The 18,229-nt window shown below is 42.8% G+C and overlaps 2 protein-coding genes across 8 annotated transcripts; one reads left to right on the plus strand and one right to left on the minus strand.

The window, feature by feature from the left end:
- The first annotated feature begins 558 nt into the window (after positions 1-558).
- Positions 559-14,535, plus strand: LOC5525262 (ice nucleation protein). 7 transcript variants are annotated; one of them, XM_048723938.1, is made up of 18 exons: positions 559-717; positions 2,178-2,276; positions 2,613-3,710; positions 4,177-4,263; positions 4,382-4,578; positions 4,869-5,148; positions 5,721-5,852; positions 6,418-6,669; positions 6,911-6,946; positions 8,013-8,063; positions 8,294-8,362; positions 9,414-9,479; positions 9,557-9,595; positions 10,062-10,097; positions 10,167-10,457; positions 11,011-12,370; positions 13,170-13,503; positions 13,778-14,535. In XM_048723938.1, exons 2-16 carry the CDS (start codon positions 2,213-2,215, stop codon positions 11,103-11,105), a joined length of 2,793 nt encoding a protein of 930 aa, XP_048579895.1. In that variant the 5' UTR covers positions 559-717; positions 2,178-2,212; the 3' UTR covers positions 11,106-12,370; positions 13,170-13,503; positions 13,778-14,535. The 7 variants fall into 7 exon arrangements, with proteins under 7 accessions (XP_048579895.1, XP_032231552.1, XP_032231553.1 ...); XM_032375661.2 differs by having other exon boundaries at positions 13,170-14,535; XM_032375662.2 differs by having other exon boundaries at positions 4,872-5,148; positions 13,170-14,535.
- LOC5525261 lies at positions 13,594-16,293 on the minus strand. Its single transcript, XM_032375666.2, has one exon. It carries the CDS (start codon positions 16,184-16,186, stop codon positions 15,302-15,304), a length of 885 nt encoding a protein of 294 aa, XP_032231557.1. The 5' UTR covers positions 16,187-16,293; the 3' UTR covers positions 13,594-15,301.
- Positions 16,294-18,229: the final 1,936 nt, after the last annotated feature.

Consider the following 18,229-nt stretch of genomic DNA (forward strand, 5'->3'; position numbering starts at 1 on the left):
TTCGAATTTCTGAGGTGATAAATGAAGAAAGCTTCGACTATACTGGGTCAGCACGCAGCACCCCCCCCCCCCCTCCTCCCACCCCAATATTGTCAGAAATTATAAATAGATGACAAATACAGCTACAGCTCTCTTATACCTACAAAAGTGTTAGAGGTTTAGAGGTAGAAGAAGAAAAAAAAAAAGAAAACCATAAAAAAGCATTATTCTTGGCCGAGTATAGAACTAGATAGAAACAAACCATAATCTCGTTATCATCACTTAATTAGCTTGCTGCCTTTTAGCTTCAACGTTTAGCTAGATACTAGTCCCTTTGTTTTGTTATAGTTTACATTGTGGATTACAAAAAAAAATCTCCCAATTATTCAAAAACAAATAACAATATAAGCAAACAAAAGTGACAAGTAGGTTTGTTTTGATACGTTAACTTCTAGTCATCAGTAGCACACTGATTCAGATATAGCTAAGCGTAGACATGCTCTTCTACCAGTCCGTTACATCCTCAGACGGTGTAAATGACGTAAGAGTTCAGGTTATTTGCCCTCTTATCGTCAATTGGCCCCTCCTTATATGGAAAGAGGTGACACGGAAAACACTGGGACCAGTTGATTCATTACGTATGCATAACCGGGGTGGTTCGCCAAAGAATGACGGAAAAAATGGAGTAAATATGAAACTCTCGAACCTAGATTAGTGCTTCTACCAATGATTAAAATGGTGAGTAGGTTTTGTTGATGTAGCTGTCGTCGTTGTTGTTGTTATTGTAGTTCCGTTGGCGTTTTTATGTGATTATGATTCCTTGATGTTGCCACCAGTTTGTGTTTTGGCGAAAAACTGCAATTCGGGAAATGGTTAAATTTATTGACGTTTGCAACACCCTTTCAAAGAGTAGATGTGTTTATTTATAGAAAAAAATGATAAATAGACTTTTTCACACACAAGTCAATAGGTTAATCTTATTCTGGTGATAGACAGCTTAGAAAAATACGAATACACATTAAAAACACAATTCCACGTTTTTTGTAAAGAGCTTTAACAAGCCAACCCCTTTTGAAACACAACTTCTCGAGAGCGACCCTCAAAGGTGGGAGAAGACAGGATGTTGTACACATATGATAGAGCATTATAAGATGACATCATTACAGATTATACGGAATCATCCTATAGTGATTTGAAATTACCATGGTGATAACGATCACATGATGAAGGCATAGGGTCAGGTCGGCTTGGTCCTGATGTGTTACATCCTGCCTCTATATTCTTATTAAACGTGTAAATCTCCTTTTTCAGCGGCGTAGCCAGGATTTTAACAAGAGGGGGCCTAAAAGGGACTTTTAACGCATTCTTCGCTGTATTTTAGATAATGTCTCATACATTTACTTTATTTTTGGCTGCTAAAAGGGGGGGCCGGGCCCCCTAGGCCATCCCCCTGGCTACGCCCCTGCTTCTAGTTTAGATGAGTCAAACTAACAATTTTATCCGCCCCAGTGCCGTAACGCCTAAAAGGAACCAGAGGGGCCCGGACCTTTAAGTGTGTATTTCTAAGATTATAAGGAAATGACCAGTAGGGGCGTAGATGTGTCCCCTAGTTTTCTCAATGTCCCTGTAAGGTGCCCCTGCGGCTCTTCGCCCTCTTTAAATTTTACATTACTACTATATCGTTGCAAGTCTAGTCTGAGAGCGTCAACCAACGCATACGTAGTGCAAGATGACTCAGTGTTGTTCGATGAAAAGGATTTTTGTTATAGCCAACTAAGACGTGGGGTGATCAATTGATAGTGTCGGCTCGAGTAGTTACGTTATCTTTTAAATGTGTAAAAACAATCATTACTTCAGAATAGACTTGACAAGCCATAAGGACGTAGTTATTCCACTAAATCATGGCCTAAAATATGCTACGGGACTGGGTCTCGTTTCTGGAAACACCCGAGATCGGGTGTTTCGAGAAACGGGCGCCTGGTTACGCCGCACATCGCGTTCTTGGTGTTCCTGCAGCCCTTGTGCAGTCGACACGCACAGGTGATGCTTACAACGGGTACCAGCTAACGAGTATTTACCAATACACACACGTCAAAAGACCGGAAGAAAAAGAGTATTAACAGAAAATATGTCTATGGAAATACCAAGTCACGATTGTGGAAATTTCGACTTGACTGCTGTCACCTGTTCGCTTTTAGATCTAGCGAGTGTTTACAAGTGGGAGGACGTCTAGATGCGCTGCTCGGTGATAATCCTGGCTGGGGCTGTACTTGCCCTGCTTGTGTCTCATTCAGGAGGTGAGTTATCGTATAAGCTGTGAATACTGCGGCCTTATTCACTCGGTTTCCATTTGGACGTAAGCGCAAGGGCAACACACGTAATTTCCTGATTCTCACTAGAACGCAAGCGCAAGCGGGAGCGCAATAGAACGCAACTGCTTGATTTTCTTGCGCTTGAGCTTATGTTTGACCGATTCTCACTTGTGTTCCGCTTCCGTTTGCGCTTACGCGTGCGTTCTAGTGAGAACCAACCTTAAACTTTATGAGTGCGTTGTTTAGGGGTGGTATTTAAAAGAAGTCGTCGTTGAAGTTGCTTTTGCGGCCTGTTTAATTTCTGTCTGCTTTACTTTCAAGCTCGTTCTGTGAAACATCAACTGGAAAATGCACCAAAAGCTAGACCCGATGTCCACAAGAAAAGCCATCTTTACCACAGCAAATCGCACAAGCGGCATATCAGGAAAAAGAAACAGTACATTATACCGGGACTTGGCGGATACGGCTATGGCATGGGTGCGCTAGGAATGGGGGGAAACGGACTCACCTATGGGGCCACGCCTGGAGCTAGTTACGGATATGCGCAGAGTGACGCACTTGGTCAAGGACTGGTACCGAGTCAGAGATTGGTATCTAGTCCGAACTATGGCTACAGCAACCAGGCAGCTATGATGCCTGTCGAAAGCGCTACGCAATCAAGGCAGAGCCTGCTGAACAGCTATAGTGCGGGCGCAGGAGGCCTGGCGGGGTACAGTCCAGGTTACTCAGCGGGCGCCAATACCGCTAGCTATGCGTCAGACCCTTCGTATCAATCCAGTCTGTCAAACGGTCTTGGCTCGAGCCTATCAAATGGCATGAGCTCGAGTTTATCTAACGGGTTAAGTTCGAGTATGACGAACGGTTTTAGCTCGAGTTTATCAAATGGCATGAGCCCGAGTTTATCACAAGGATTAAGTTCTAGTCTGTCCAACGGTCTAAGCTCCTATACTGGCGGTAGCGACACAAACGGACTAGGCTCTCTGGCAGCTGGTTACAGCCAAGGCACGGGGAGTGATCTGAATGGAGGGGGACTGGGACCAGGGAAAATATCTGCGTCAGCACTAAGCGCAGGGCTTGACTCACCGAATGGAATCTCAAACGTCGCCAACTTCCTAAGCAGTGAGAACACAGCTTTTGATTCAGACTCACAGAACCAGTTACAGAAACTTCTCTCAAGCAACCAGGATCTAAATGCCTTGAGCCAGCAAGTAAACTCGCCTTCCTCTCTGGCGCAGTACCTTAGCAACCAAGGCTCACCTTCTACTGGGAGCCAATCACTGGAGAGTCAGTCCCAGTCCACCGGGTCACAGTCTTACGGTCAGCAGTCAGCTCTGGAAGCCGAAGCACAGGCGTTTAATAATCAGCTAAGTCGGCTAACATCAGGAAAGCTGAACTTAGAGGAATTACAGCACAGTTCGAGTAAGTTAGCATCTACAGAGCCACAGCTTTATATATTATGTAGGTCTTTCTGGGACACGTTCTGTCGCTCATTTCCTGTAATAAATTGTTACGGCGTTTGTAGCTCCATCTGGCCAGTAAGGCCTAGGGCGCGTTTTTCTTCTATCATTCTGGAATGGGAATTGTTGGTAGAGAATGTTCAGAATGGCATTCGCGTCATTCTGCTACAGATATGTAGCAGAATGACGCTACAGATGCTGCTACAGATATGTAGCAGAATGTAGCAGATATTCTATTCATTCTCATTCCGGAATCACGAGTAAAAAAAACCCGCCCTTATATTACATCACTTGAAGTTTGTGAGCTTATACACTGATCTTGATCTGATGGTGTACTGCTTTTCCATTGCGATGTTTGTTAATACCATAATCATCAGGACTTGATAAATCACTGTGTTTTTCGTGAGATTATATTCTTATCTTTATAGGACTTGCTGGAGATACACAATCATTCAACAGCGCTTTAGGGCATCTATCGTCTAGTAAGATAAACCTACAAGGAAACGACCACGCAAGTACGATCCTCTGAGCTGCATTTCCATTCTTCTTTTTTCCCGCAATCTCGCGCATAATGCTGTTGCTTCGTTTCTTTCTCACGAATCACTTTATAAACAATTTCTACTCCCTCCCTAGATTATGGTGAGAATGGAATCAACGAGCTTGGGCAGCTTGCTAACACAGGACTGTCTGACAGCTCCATACAGAGACTCATTGGGCAACTGCTAGCCGGACAAGGTGGCGGCTCCCACGAAATGGGAGGAGGAATGGAAGAAGGCGCAGGGGGAATGGGTGGTGGTGGCGGTGCCGGTGGTGGTGGCGAGTTTGACGATGTGAGCTATAGATCGTTTACCATACGTCCTTGCCATTGAGTTACCGAGGCCTGTTTGTTATTTCTTTTCTTTATAAAGTAACATTGACAAATGTTTTGGGGTTTTAAATTTATTTTAATACTTCCCAACATAAGCACCTTGTGCTAAGCTAAAAAGGTATCATTACCATAAAACGGCCTTGTATGTTTGCCATTTTCTCCTAGGACCTGCTAAGCAGATTTAGTGTCGTTAGCAGCCAATTCAATGAATGCCCATCCGATCTTAAAGTCATAATTTGTTCCGATTTGCAGCAGAGATTCGAGGACGCGCAGTCACCCGAGGAGGAACAGCCAGGATTTTTGAACTCCATGTTGGACGGTGGTGGTATTGGTCATACAATTCACGTCCACGCCAGCGACAAGCCGCGCCCATCTAAAGTAAGGCCTTCGAAGTTCAGGGCCTCGGAGAAAGCATTCAGAGTTCAACTCAAAGCAAAAGAAGAGCACCAACTGAAACTTAAACAGTTGAAGGAAAAACTTAGAAGATTAAGGGCAAAGTTGCATAAGTTGAAAGACGACTATGATTCTGAAGGTATGTTCCTCCATTAAGATTTTCGTGCAAGGGGAGTACAACACCGTCCAAAATTCCAGACGCAACAATGTTGGTAAACGGTCCAGCATCATTCGTACCCACCAGCATTCCAACCCCCACACCATCATGACACCCTCTCCAACCCTATTATCACAACTCTCTTTGACCCGACAAGATACACCTATTTTATTAAACGTCGTTGCAAATGGAGAATGGCAATTAGTCAATGGAAGTTCTAAGAACAATCACTGCTACTGTGTATAATTATTTGAAAAATTAAACATGATATTATCGGAAAAAATTATCCACACTTTTTTTTCTACATTCAGTAGAAATTTGACGAGTTCCATGGTTCTTTTTTGATAGCAGAACTGCCATTTAACGATTGGCATTTGCCATTTGCACTGACAACATATTTTGAAATAGGTGTATATGGCTGGGATGCTTTATTTTATTATAATCTAATTCTATATATGGAATATAAGTTTGTTTTTGCGCTTAAAGATAAGAAAAAAAGACAAGACTTGCTCTGGAGTTTGTTTTACAAGATGATCTTCCCGTGTATGTTGTAGATTATGAAGATCAGCAATCTGATTTGTCTGAAAAGTCGGAGATGCAAACTCTGAATGATCTGAAAGTAGCCACCGAGCAAGCTATCAGGGACTTACAACACGAGGTTGTCAAGGCTGCTTCTAAACGCAAAGGTTTGTAGCTTCATTGATCCCGTACTTTCCTCCACACGTACTTTGCGAGCCGTGCGTCTGAGAGGCAGAGACAAATTACTATCGAATCCGTTGTATCGCGACCCGCATTTTGAAAACACCGATTTGTTTTGGTTTTCTGTACCGTCAGTAAATCTATTCTGAGCCAATCAGAATCTCGCTTTGTGCACTTCCCTGCCTATTCTCTGGACGAAAACCAGACAGTGTCGCGACAGAAAGCCAGGCAACTGCACTAGTGATGGCAAGAATCTGATTGGCTTAGAACAATTTGACTGGCGGAACAGAAAATCCCAAAAGACAAAACAAACCGCGATACAACGGATTCGACAGTAAGGTTCTTGTGCTTCTTTTCAAGCTTCGCTTCAAACTTAGGATATTGCAAAGCCCGCACCACATTAGTGGTGTTTGACTATTAAACCTTTCGCAAGCACGAGGGCAACGAGTAAAGGGACACGGAAAAAAAAACAATTGAGTTAATTCTAAACTGACCCATGACAGAACGTGCAAATGGAGTCGAGAATAATATTTGTGATATCCTCGTTTTCAGGTGTCAGGAAGCTCATCTTCGTTCACAAATTCACCGACTCTTCCGAGGGTAGTGGTAAAGCTGTTGCTGCTAAGAAGGCAAAAAACGGTCTTGAAGACCAGGGAAGTGATCTTCTAGAGCTGATTGAATCTGACGAGAAAACTGGCTCAAGTAAAAGCAGCGTTAAACACAAAGACGACACCTCGTCACTGACGCAATTAGAAAAGCAAGCGGAGCAGGAGGTCAACTTCCTCACGCGGAAAGATCCAAAAGGTGTGGCACTTGTTAGAATGGAGGGGGGAGGTGAATAAAATAAACCTTAGTTCCAACGACAAAGGTATTTTAGTTCAGGATACAACATGTGAGAATCCTTGGAAAACTTTGTAGAGCATGTACTAGGCTTATGAAAAAAGCAGACTGTTAAAAAGCATTGCAAAGCAAGAAAAAAACTAAACCGCGGTATTATAAAGTAAATGTTGCACTAAACTGATCTCTTTTGTGGCACTGCATGTAGTCGTGAGGCACCAACAAGGGGAATTACGTTTCAAAGGTATGCTGCCTCGATAGACATAATTGCTGAAAGACACGCTTTCTCTGACGCACATATCCAGATGGCAAAAATGGTCATACATCCAAGTCTAAGACGCTGTTGAGCTATTGTGCTGTGTCTTGTCAGGCCTTACGTCGTACCGCCTTTTGTTCTGTGTCGCACCTTGGCTAGTATCGTATGTTCTGATATCGTACCTTTTTCTGTATCTTGTGGAATCGTGTGTTCTGTTCGTAGCTTCTCTATATCCCAGTACCATGTCTTGTCTTTGTCGTTCTTTTTTCTGTGTCACGTGCTCTGTGTCGTCCCTTGTTCTGTGTCACGTGTTCTGTATGCCTCTTTCTTGTTCTGTATCGCGTGTCCTATGTCGAACTTGTTCTTAGCGTGCTCGTGTATCGTTCCTTGTTCAATATAGTGTGTTCTGTATGTCGTTCCTTGTTGTACATTGTCGTTCCTTGTCGTACATTGTTCTGCATCGTAGGTTCTGCGTAATTCCTTGTTTTGTGTCGAATGCTCTGTGTCGTACACTTTTCTATATACCGTAAAAGATCAAATAAACGCCGGAAGCGTTTATTAAATTTCAATGGTCCGAGTAGGGGGGGCTTAAATAGATGAGAGGCGTTTATAAGAGAGGGGCGTTTATTTTAAACTATAGCAATATAATAAAATCAAGTGCAGTAGAATTCTCGTCAGTAGCAAGCATTTCTTGACAAGACGCTGCTCGCTTAACAGTGTTGATTCAGCAAGACAATAGAATTTCATGAAAATGGCCGGAAATTCCTATGTCGTTTGTTTTTAAGCTGGGGGGAGGGGAAAAGGAAGGGGCGTTTAATAGACGGGGGCGTTTGTTAGAGAGGGGCGCTCAATACAAACTTGTAAGAAATAGGGGGGCGGGCGTTCATAAGATAGGAGGCGTTTATTGGATAATTTACGCTACTGTGCTCTGTGGTGTCTTATTATGTGTCGTACGGCTGGGCTTATCTTCGTGCTATGCTGTACATTGGTTTGTTCTATACATTTTAACATAATTCTATCCCTAGAATCTTACACTGTATGCTTTTATCCATAGAGCACAAACAAGCCAACGTTTTGAACCCTGGTTTGCATATACACGTCCCTGGTAAGAGACCCTCTAGTGTATTTATGGGTTTGGTTTAATAGTAAAAGATGCACAGAAGGAATAATGGCGAATGTTCGTTGTTTGATACGTAGGATAATCTCCCCCCGCACCTTGGCCCCGCCAAGTCATGGCTTGAACTAATAGTTAACCAGCCCTAATGGGATTCATAATAATTCATATTTGAGATCTCCTTATTTGCTGCTATAAGAATGCTTACGTTGTTACCTCAGAGCCAATGATGGAAGATGGACAGACACACTCAAAAATCCTCAAGCACAAAAGCTCAAAGTCTTCAGGCGGTAAGAATATCTTGTACCTTACAAGCCTTGCATTAGAATTCGCTGATAACGCTTGGTGCATGTTTAACCTTAATCCTAACATGACTTTTTCAGTCAAGGATTTGGCGAGTATCTTTGCCTCTCGTACGCATGTGCAGACCCCGCAGCATACCAACGTGAACACAACGACATCCTTGGAATCCCACATGCAAGAGCTCCGACGAGACATGACCTATCGGCCGAATGAAACCCCCCACTAACCCCTTAACACATGACAGCAGGCAATATTAGGTCATCTAAAAAGCCTGAACAATAGCCTCAAAGTACCCCTCGGATGGATAGCGACAGGAATGTTAGACAGGGCATATATTCGTCATGAAGCCAAATGATGAGCCTAACCCTAAGGCCGTAGGACTGTTTTTCCGTCTAAGCGATTGTAGAGAAAAAACCGCGGATCAAGTGATATACGACTACAAGTAACAAGCCCGTACCCAGGATTTTTCTTGGGGGGTGCGGAATCCGAAAAAGTGGACCTTATTTTTCCGGGGGGGAGGGGTAATTTATGCCTTAACAGGATCTCCCCCGGACGTTTATTTTGTCGGATTTGGCTACATACCAGAGTGATCTAGCTTATGCTTCATAGTTTTGTCTACAAATAGCACGTCTATTCAGGACCGAAAGTGGACCTTTGGCCGTTGTTTGGGGGTGCGTTCGCACCCCCTGCACCCCCCCCCCCCCCCCCCTCCTGTGTACGGGCCTGAGTAAAATGGCATTTGGCTCATCCCTGTAACCGCTGGAGCGTTCTCCGCAGTCCCAAAGTCGAATCTCGAATCGGGCCAAACGCACCTTAAATACCAGGCTGGAGGACTAATGTATTGTGTTAATAAAAATCACGAACCAACATTACCACAGAGTCTTGATACCAATAAATAGCATATAAGACACTTCTCTAAGTTCCTCATTAAATAATAAAATGGTAATGACGAGGAACGTGGTACTTGATAGATTGATACTTGTAGTTGATATGAGGAATTTGTACTTGATGTGATTGTGAGGAACTTGTATGTTGTAGGGGAGTCCATGTTCAGCGATGGAAGTAGTAGCGACGGTCTGGGGGGTCTGTCCGAGCTCCTAAAAAGTAAGGAAATTTATTTTACATTCTTCGGTCCTAGAATACGAATGCGTTTGAACCTTTTTCGTTTCTTGTGTTCGCAGAACCTATGCAAAAGCTGGCCTACACCTTGACGCCTTCTGGTAGTTACAGCACCTTTATGTGATTTCTTAGATCTTTTGGGCAAATAGGATAGTCTTCCGCGAAATTATTCTTGGAATCTGGAAAACCATCAGGTGGCCTTCACAAGGCCTATAGCTATATAATTTTTATCAAAGTCGTGTCGAACACACTGTGGCCGGTAGGTCCGTGGCCAGTACCTTAAAACACACGAATCTACCAACATCACTTTATTGTTTCCAAGATAGCGCATCTCTTACCACACCCCAAGCCTACCTTTCGTACCCGGGCCCACACGGTCTGAACACAGGTATCCCGCGGCCACACCTGGTCATTGTGCCGCCCAGCCCTGACATATGAAAAGCACCTGCTCTATCGCTCTAGAGACCATCAGCTCTGTTCAGATTCGTGAGGCGCGGTTATCAACTATAGATTGGGCGTGAAATTATTGCATCGTTTTTATGCTTCATACGTGTTTCCTTTTTACAGAAAAAAATCCAAGAAAGACTTCTCGTCACTCACGCGGTTAGTTGATAGTTATATCAGTGGAATAGCATTATGGGTTACTTATTTTACGCTTCGTCCTACGTTCAGGATATTTCAGTATCGGTTGCTGGCGAGACGAGCCCGATCGTGCTCTCGCCAGTATGGAATCAATATTTCCCATTCTGGACGGAGCTGACTACAAGAATCGCCGCTTTTCCGTCCGGAAGTGTGCCCAGGTCGCGCGCGTGCAAGGCTTTCCCGCGTTTGCAGTGGAGAATGGCGGGCAGTGCTTGGGTGGGAAGAACATCATGCAGAAGTACCACAAGTACGGGGCGTCCCATGAGTGTAGACGGGACGGAAAAGGCGGGCCGTGGAGTATGGAGGTGTATAAGTTTACTGGTAAGGGCTTTTTTACAATGATCAAGTGATGACTTTATTAGCGTCTTTCCTCATACAATGTACTTTATAGACAATATGTAGAGACAAGATATATAGAGACATGAGATATATATGTAGAGATATAGATGTAGAGACATGAGCATGACTGAAGTTTCTGACCCAAAGAGTGCTCCTCGCAATCGTTAGGGGTGTGTCTAGGGGTGTGTAGGGGTGTCTAGGGGTGTGTCTAGGGGTGTGTAGGGGTGTGTATAGATGTGTCGTTACCATTACAATACTCAGGCGTATGGCCAGATATTTGTAGTCAGACCTATGAGACCTGTATTATATGGAAAAAGGGTAGTACTTGGCGATCCTTTGATACGAAATGACCCTTCTTTTGGCGCCCAATAGCGGGGCACACGCTGTACACTCTCTAGGTACGCGCCTAGTACTTTGGTGATCTTGAATCTTTTCTTGAGTTTTGTATGGCAGGCTGTTGTATCATCCTGCTTCAACCATGTTGATTAAAATTATTATTAGATACAATATGAGAGTCTTTTATTACTTCTTCTAGTGGCTACAAGTCTTGAGGGTCGCCGAGGTGAAATCCCGCGCTTTGGAGGATCCCTTATGCCACAAGCTCGTGAGATTTTCTACCAGGCGACGTGATAAATAGGCGTCTATATCTAATTCAAACTCATCCTTTCTGACAAGCTCACCGAGGTGACATCCCGAGGCGTGTTTAGGGATTTCATTTAACGAACTTCGATTCTTCATTCATCCTTTTCGCATCTCGCTCCTCCCAAACACGTTATCTTCCCCTCTTGTTTTTCGGCGGGGAGAGCGCGAGGGTACATCGGCATGCTTGCTGTCGTACTTTACCTAACCACAGTGCACATCGTCAATGCCCTTTATTCATCCTAGGTAAAACCCAATGCAAACAGCGCCAACGCCATATTGCCGCCAAAAAAAGTAAGTATTGCTGCTGCCCAGCAATGAGTGCTGGCGCTGTTTGCACTCCATGATGGAGGGGCGGATACAGAATTTCTAGAGGGAAGGATGGGGGGGGGGGGGGGGGACTGGGGACACCAATACATAAAACATATAGCGGGAAGTCAATTTGTGAATTTTAGCTTATAGCATACATTTCTTCTAAAATTTCCGTCCAAGAAGAGGAGTGGTGGAGAGGGGGTTAAACTGTCTCCGTGGAACCGCCCCTGGTGATCGATGATGTTATCGAGAAGGTCAACATCTTGGTCTTGGGGTCAGCCAAGCCAGTATTGCAGAGCAATTCAGCGCTCTTTGTATGTAACAAAAACGTTCTTAAAAGAATAAATAAAAGGAAAAAGCATCGAATAGCAACAGCGCTGGAGAAGTTTTTTTAGAAAAACCTCACGAGTAAGAAGAATTTGTTTTGACCATCGAAGACTGAATTAACAAGAGAGGTAAAATGTAAAAAATATACGTTCAAATAAAATCAGTGACATATACGTTTGCACTTGAAGTGAAATTGAGTTAGGGTTGGCGCCGCTGCTTTGTCTTTTACTTTTTTTTTTACCCGGAGCTTGAATGGCTATTTTGTTAAATATTTCTCTCATTTTTTTGTTTTTGTGTAACTTTACTGGTTCACACCGAATAGGGTGAACACTGCAACGTGTGACTTTGAATACTGTGAAAAATGCAGCGTCATTTTACTTATGACGGGTGAAGGCTTTCTACAGCCGGTACCAGTCTCAATAATGAGTCGCCAAAATTAACTACTGATCAACAGGTACTATTGTGGTATTATAGGGACAAAATAATACACTGTAAACACAAATCGGATAGTGGCGTAACCACTATGGTGTCTGCGATAGCCATGACTCGCTCGTCCGCCTGGTCCAGCACCTTCATTTGTATAATGATATTTTTCCATCACGTGCATCACTCACACGGTAAGTTGGACTGCAACTTTCCTTTGTTAGCAGCACGCGATAAACAACCTGTAAATATTGAATAAAAGTCTCGTGAACACTTCTCAATCTCGCGTGGATTCACGTGTTAAAGATTGCAATCAACTTATCAACAGAAACCAAAAAAAACAAAGTCACAAGAAAGTGTTGTACCCATCTATACCAATACGTCATGGTGTACATAGGATCGCGCGAAAATATAAAAGATCGAAAATTTACGCGGATTTGAGGACCCCTACATAGGTGTCTTATGTTACTTGATCAAAATACGCATTTATGGACTGTTTTTTATTGGTTACATTGTTACGAAGGTTTAAAATTATGACTAAAATTTGGGGATAAACCACCCCACACATTGATTACTTGTGATCATGCGATATCTCTCAGACATCGTAAGACAATTCAATCGAATTATATAAGAATTATATTGAACAACACCATAATCATGCTCAGTCTTAATTAGGGAATGGTAAAAAGATTGTTCAGCAAACTTAAGTAAGCTGGAGTAGCTTGGCGTAGGGGCCAGTGCATGGTGCGACCCACGCCAAAGGAAGCAAGGGGGGTGCGCTGTCTGTTTTCTGTCCATCTTCACTATTTGTCCACTGAACCAAATCTGAGCTAGAGTCGACTGAACTCGCCCCAAAACCGTATTGATTGCCTAGCGATGAAGTATCACGCGTGATTGTGTTTACTTAGCGCTGAATAGGTGTAAAGTGTAATTCAACTTTGCATATAGTTATGAAAATTCCGAATACGGAAGTGCGTTTTTGTTCACCAACAGGTTGTGTGAAATGCGAGTGCGACTTAAAGGGTGCGTTATCATCATGTCAGAAAGACCACTGCGCTGAAAACCATGAGCTAGTCCAGAACCCTTCGGGCGTCTGCAGGTCAAAGGGTTTGGTTTGTTGTCACGTGTTGTGCCATGGGAAAGAGTCCCAATGCATGCCAGATACAGCACCGTGTGGGGACGGCGACATTGAAATAAAGAATACCAAATGTAAGAAGGGGTTCAAATGCTGCCAGAAGAAATCGCAGGCGGTGCTAACGAGATTCAGGGTGAAGTCCACATGAGGATGCTTACACAGATAGGCAAAGCAACCGCCCCACTTACGGAAGTAGGTACTGCAGGTTCAACGGCTACTAATCGAGCATGCTCAGTTCACTAGATATAGACAAAGAAACTTAAGATAAAAATGTCTACCGAATATTTGCTTACACTTTATTATGGCAAATGCAATAAGAGTTGTGTACAAGAACGAAAGAATTTCAATAATCTGAATAATGGCATAATGATGCATAAATGTTATATAAATCGATTTCTTAAAATTCACCTGAATTATACTTTATATACACTAACCTATGACCTACATTTTACTGTACCTTTACAAGCGTATTCACTGGGTACCAGAGGCTCGAACTTCACTCCTACAACACGAGCCGCAAAGTGGCAACAACAAGTCGCGAACATCTCATAGTCAAGACTGGTGAAGTGTGGGAGTTAAGTTCTAGCTGCAGCCTCTAACCTGGGCTAACAAGCATAGTACAGATACACTTCTAAAATCATTCTTACAGTAAATCTAGAGTGGTATTTTTGTGGTAATTTTTCAAAATTATTAGTTGGTCAGTAAATGGTTTGGATCTTAGCAAAAGCATATTTCAAAATCAAGAATACATCATTCAATAAATTGATCATATAGTTAAACTAGAAGCAGTACTAATCAGAACATTACATATTATAATAATCAAACCGAAATACTCATCAATGAAACACCTCTTAACAAATGAATGAAAAATTGTTGCTATCTTTTCAGGGGTGGATACAGGGGGGGTGGATTGGGCGGATATCCAACCCTTTTTTTGAGTAAAAAATTACTCATTTAAAAGTCACTTTGTTTGAAGAAAATAAATGCCTTCACCTGCTTGACTTCGCTGACACGACAAACCCAATTCAGCGTAAAGTATTTTTAGATCTATGTGACCTACCAAGAACCCACTGGTTTAGTTATAAGTCGTCTATCCGGCCATTATCCACCCCTCATTTTGGAATCCTGGATCCACCCCTCCTTTTATCTTTAAATATCAAATTTATGCTCAGAAATAAAAGTATTCAACATATATTAGCCCATTAAAAAATAATAGAAAGTGGATTTTATGTGGATTATATTGTGTCTAGTTGTTCAAAATTATAAACTAAAACTGCAATAGATTTTTCGTAAATCACGTAACACAACATAAAGCGAGGGCCAACATTCTTTGTATTCAATGTAAATATGAAGAAGGTTTTGGCTTCTGGACTTCATGTTTTTGGTTTTTGAAGTCAATACCTATCGCAACTAGTGTTCAAAGAATTGGGCCAACCCAATAAATGCTCAAGCAATAGCTCTTTACCCGTAGTAAACAATTATGTATGGACTGTCAGCAAAACTGACTGGAAGCACAGTCCAAAACCGCCAATGCCCAAATCTAGTTTGGTCCCTTTTTCTTATAGCCAAATCCGCTGTTGCGCGACCTGCCAGAATCCAAAATTCCTTTCTTCATTTGGGAATAGTGCAAACTCAATTAAACCATCAATCAAAACCAGACAAACCCCCCATCAAAGCTTGTGTCTGACTACGCGCTTTTCTCAAACGAGACAAAGATTTTGGATTCGCCGAGGTTGTGCAACAATGAATTTGGCTGTAACCCTTGGATTTGTAGTGTATTTAAAACAGTTAGCCAGAGGCAAGAAAGGTCTAGTGCTGGAGAAATCATGAAATATGTTCTATGCACTATTATTTGAGCGGCAAACTCCAAAACTGGATGAAAGCCGGTCATATTTACACTAAATACAACTAATGCCACATGAAATAAATTACGGAAAGGTCTATGCGGATGACCCTTTAATACACCTGTTACTTGAAACCTCTCATGCGTTTAGCGAACACCAGTGCTGGTTTGTTTCAACTTTCGTGAATTCCTTTGTTTCAATGATCGTCCATTTGTTGAATTTTTTTGGAGATGTTTCTTGATTGTTCGAGCGATTGGTTTTGGCTTCTGGACTTCGTGTTTGTGGGTTTTGAAGTCAATACCTATGGCAACTAGTGTCCCAAGAATCGGGCCAACCCAGAAAACAAATAAATGCTCAAGCAATAGTTCTTTACCCGTAGTAAACAAAAATGTATGAACTGTAGCAAAAACTGGATTCATCCAGACCCCAGTGGTCCCTGTCAGAGCATAACACACAGCTATACAAGTTGTAGATCGTAATATCGGGTTAAATCGGCGCATTTCTCCTCGAGTTACGAAATCCACCATCGTCACAACAAATGTAGTGAACACTTCGATTGCGAAACCAATAATTATAGGGACTTGAAGAGTCGTACCTAGCTCGCTATTGAGCTGCTTGAAATGCATTTCGCTGTTAGTCTTTTGCCACATGAATCGCATCACAGGAAAGGACAGAAGGGCGCCAGAAAATTGAAAAAGAACGGTTAGAACGAAATTTAAGAACCACGGTTTCTTTAGCTTGCATACAACTCCCTCGAGTAATCCACAAGGGTTTGCCGCTGAGCCGTCAAAGATATACTCAGAATTCTTGAGAAATAAAAGAATAAAACTGCATGCGATTCCAACATAAGGGCTGTAGAACCTTCCAATAACAACGAGTTCGAATATGCACGCCGAGAACTGGAAAGATGAGATTAATTCGCTGGCGTACTTATAGTGCCGAGGTAACATGTTTGTTTTGACAATCATCCGTCCGATTTCCCCTAAAAGGAACACGACGATTATCGCGGCAACTGACCATAGGATATCCATTTTGCTAAAGAGGAAATCCACACGTGAGGTCGTCTTTGCTTCTGACTTTCTGACCCAATAACAGACGTGTCAAGCACTGTGAACCTTTATCGATTGCACCTTCTAATTGAATGGCCAGCGGTTTACAGTCAGGGCCAATATGCAAATTAAGGTAGGTCCTTCATGTATGGAGGCTATTGAGGATGTAAGCCGCTGATCAAACATCAAGCCTTCGACTCGGGAACAAAAAAAATTTAATGGCGTGGGCCGAGTGGGTGTGGGGTAGATAAAGAGCGAAAACAATACCCAATAATGATGAGCAATGATTAATATTGGTTTATTGACAGTCAAGTGCGGGAAAGATGGTTTTGCTGTTAGCCTGCGTAGCGGCTCAAGGGGAGGGGGACTGGGAGAGAGGAAGAATTCTCGGCCGTTCAGCCGTGCGCTCGCTTTTTCTTCCCTTGAGCCGCTGCGCAGGCTATTTTGCTGAATTTTGCTGTCGTTTTTCTAGATGGCCTAAAAAAGCCTGGGGCGAACGGTGAGAAAACAGTGATGTTCAACAATTAAGGGACTGTGTCTGATTTTATATACGGCGGCCTGTTTTAAAATAGTAAACACGAATTCTTACAGTTTATGTGGAAATACAGTTATTATACAATATTCATGCTTAACTATTGCTTGGTCACGCCTCCTTGTTGTGACTAGGGCCTAAATAAGTCGGACTAAAAAATATGATATGTAAGTCCTAATAAAGAATTGACCGAGCGAACTAGAAAAACCAAAGCTCAAAACCGGATTGATTGCGTTTACGACACATACCTGTCAACTCTCCCGCAATAGGCGTGAGATTTTGGACCCCTTCTCCCGCTCTCCCGCGTTGAGCACCAAATCTCCCGCTTTTTAGCGATTCGATCGTCATTTTGCCTATTTTCAATATTTGAAACAAAAAATTCCCTTGCATAGCGCAATTTATCTAACACCCTCGTGAGTGGATTTGTTCGCGAGAGTCAATATTCGGGTGACCTTAAAACCCGCTCGGGCAATCTCTTGGAGGCCTGGGTCTAAGGACTTTATAGGATTAGTAAGAAAATGATTTGACCAAGCGAGCAAGTTTTGCTTAAAAATTGTTGCCGCGAGTCTCAAATTGACAGGAATCAATATTTTTCAACATGTTTTCTGGAGATCGGGGAGCGGGAAAACTTCAGCTCTTCTAAATATGGGCATCTATGCCCATATAAGGCAATACGTACGAAGGACACTATCCGTGGGAAATATGTTTGATATGGGGTTTAGGGGGTATAAACCCCCCTTTGGCCTGCCAGAAAACCATATGTAACAAAAAAATTACCCCCTCCCTCTTTGTCACTATGAGCCCCAACTTTTCAATTCCCGTTGCACCATGAGTACAAACATTGCATAACCTTGGCGCTGTACTCATCACTTAACGCTCTATAAATATGTTCATCTCTCAGACACTTTCATAAGCCTACGAGTTCCACTCCGGACTTGAAAGATGGCGATGACGAAAGTTCTTCTGGTTCTTGCTGTTGCGCTGTGTCTCTGTACAGCCAAACTATTCATCTCTGACGGTAAGTTTGAAAATGCGTTTTAGATCGGCAAACATACCTGCGATGTGAGGGCTGCTTTACTTTTATTCAAATGTAGGGTATACCAATTATCTTACCACCCTTTCAAAATGTATCTTTTCTTTCACAGACGATTTTGTTCATGCACTGAAGGATCTCGAGCAGGATGTGAACGCCGGCGCAGCTTCGACGGCACAGCCCGAGCAAACCACGATGACTTCCGAACCCACCACCGAGAATGTGATCGAGCCGATTGTAAAGGCTATGAAGGAGAAAATTGATAAAGGAATTGACAAGAAGAAAGTTTACGAATGGGGAGCGGAAGAGTTCAAGAAGCATTTAGAGCAGGAAACGATTAAGAAATCAAAGAAGTTCAATAAACAAGTGGGTATAATGGCGAATTTTCTTATTCAGGAGATAAAAGAACATACACTGATCTGTATGGAAGAGATAAGAGACGCCATGATCAAGTACGGCC

Source organism: Nematostella vectensis, chromosome 2, assembly GCF_932526225.1.
Source record: "Nematostella vectensis chromosome 2, jaNemVect1.1, whole genome shotgun sequence".
Taxonomy (NCBI): Eukaryota; Metazoa; Cnidaria; class Anthozoa; order Actiniaria; family Edwardsiidae; genus Nematostella; species Nematostella vectensis.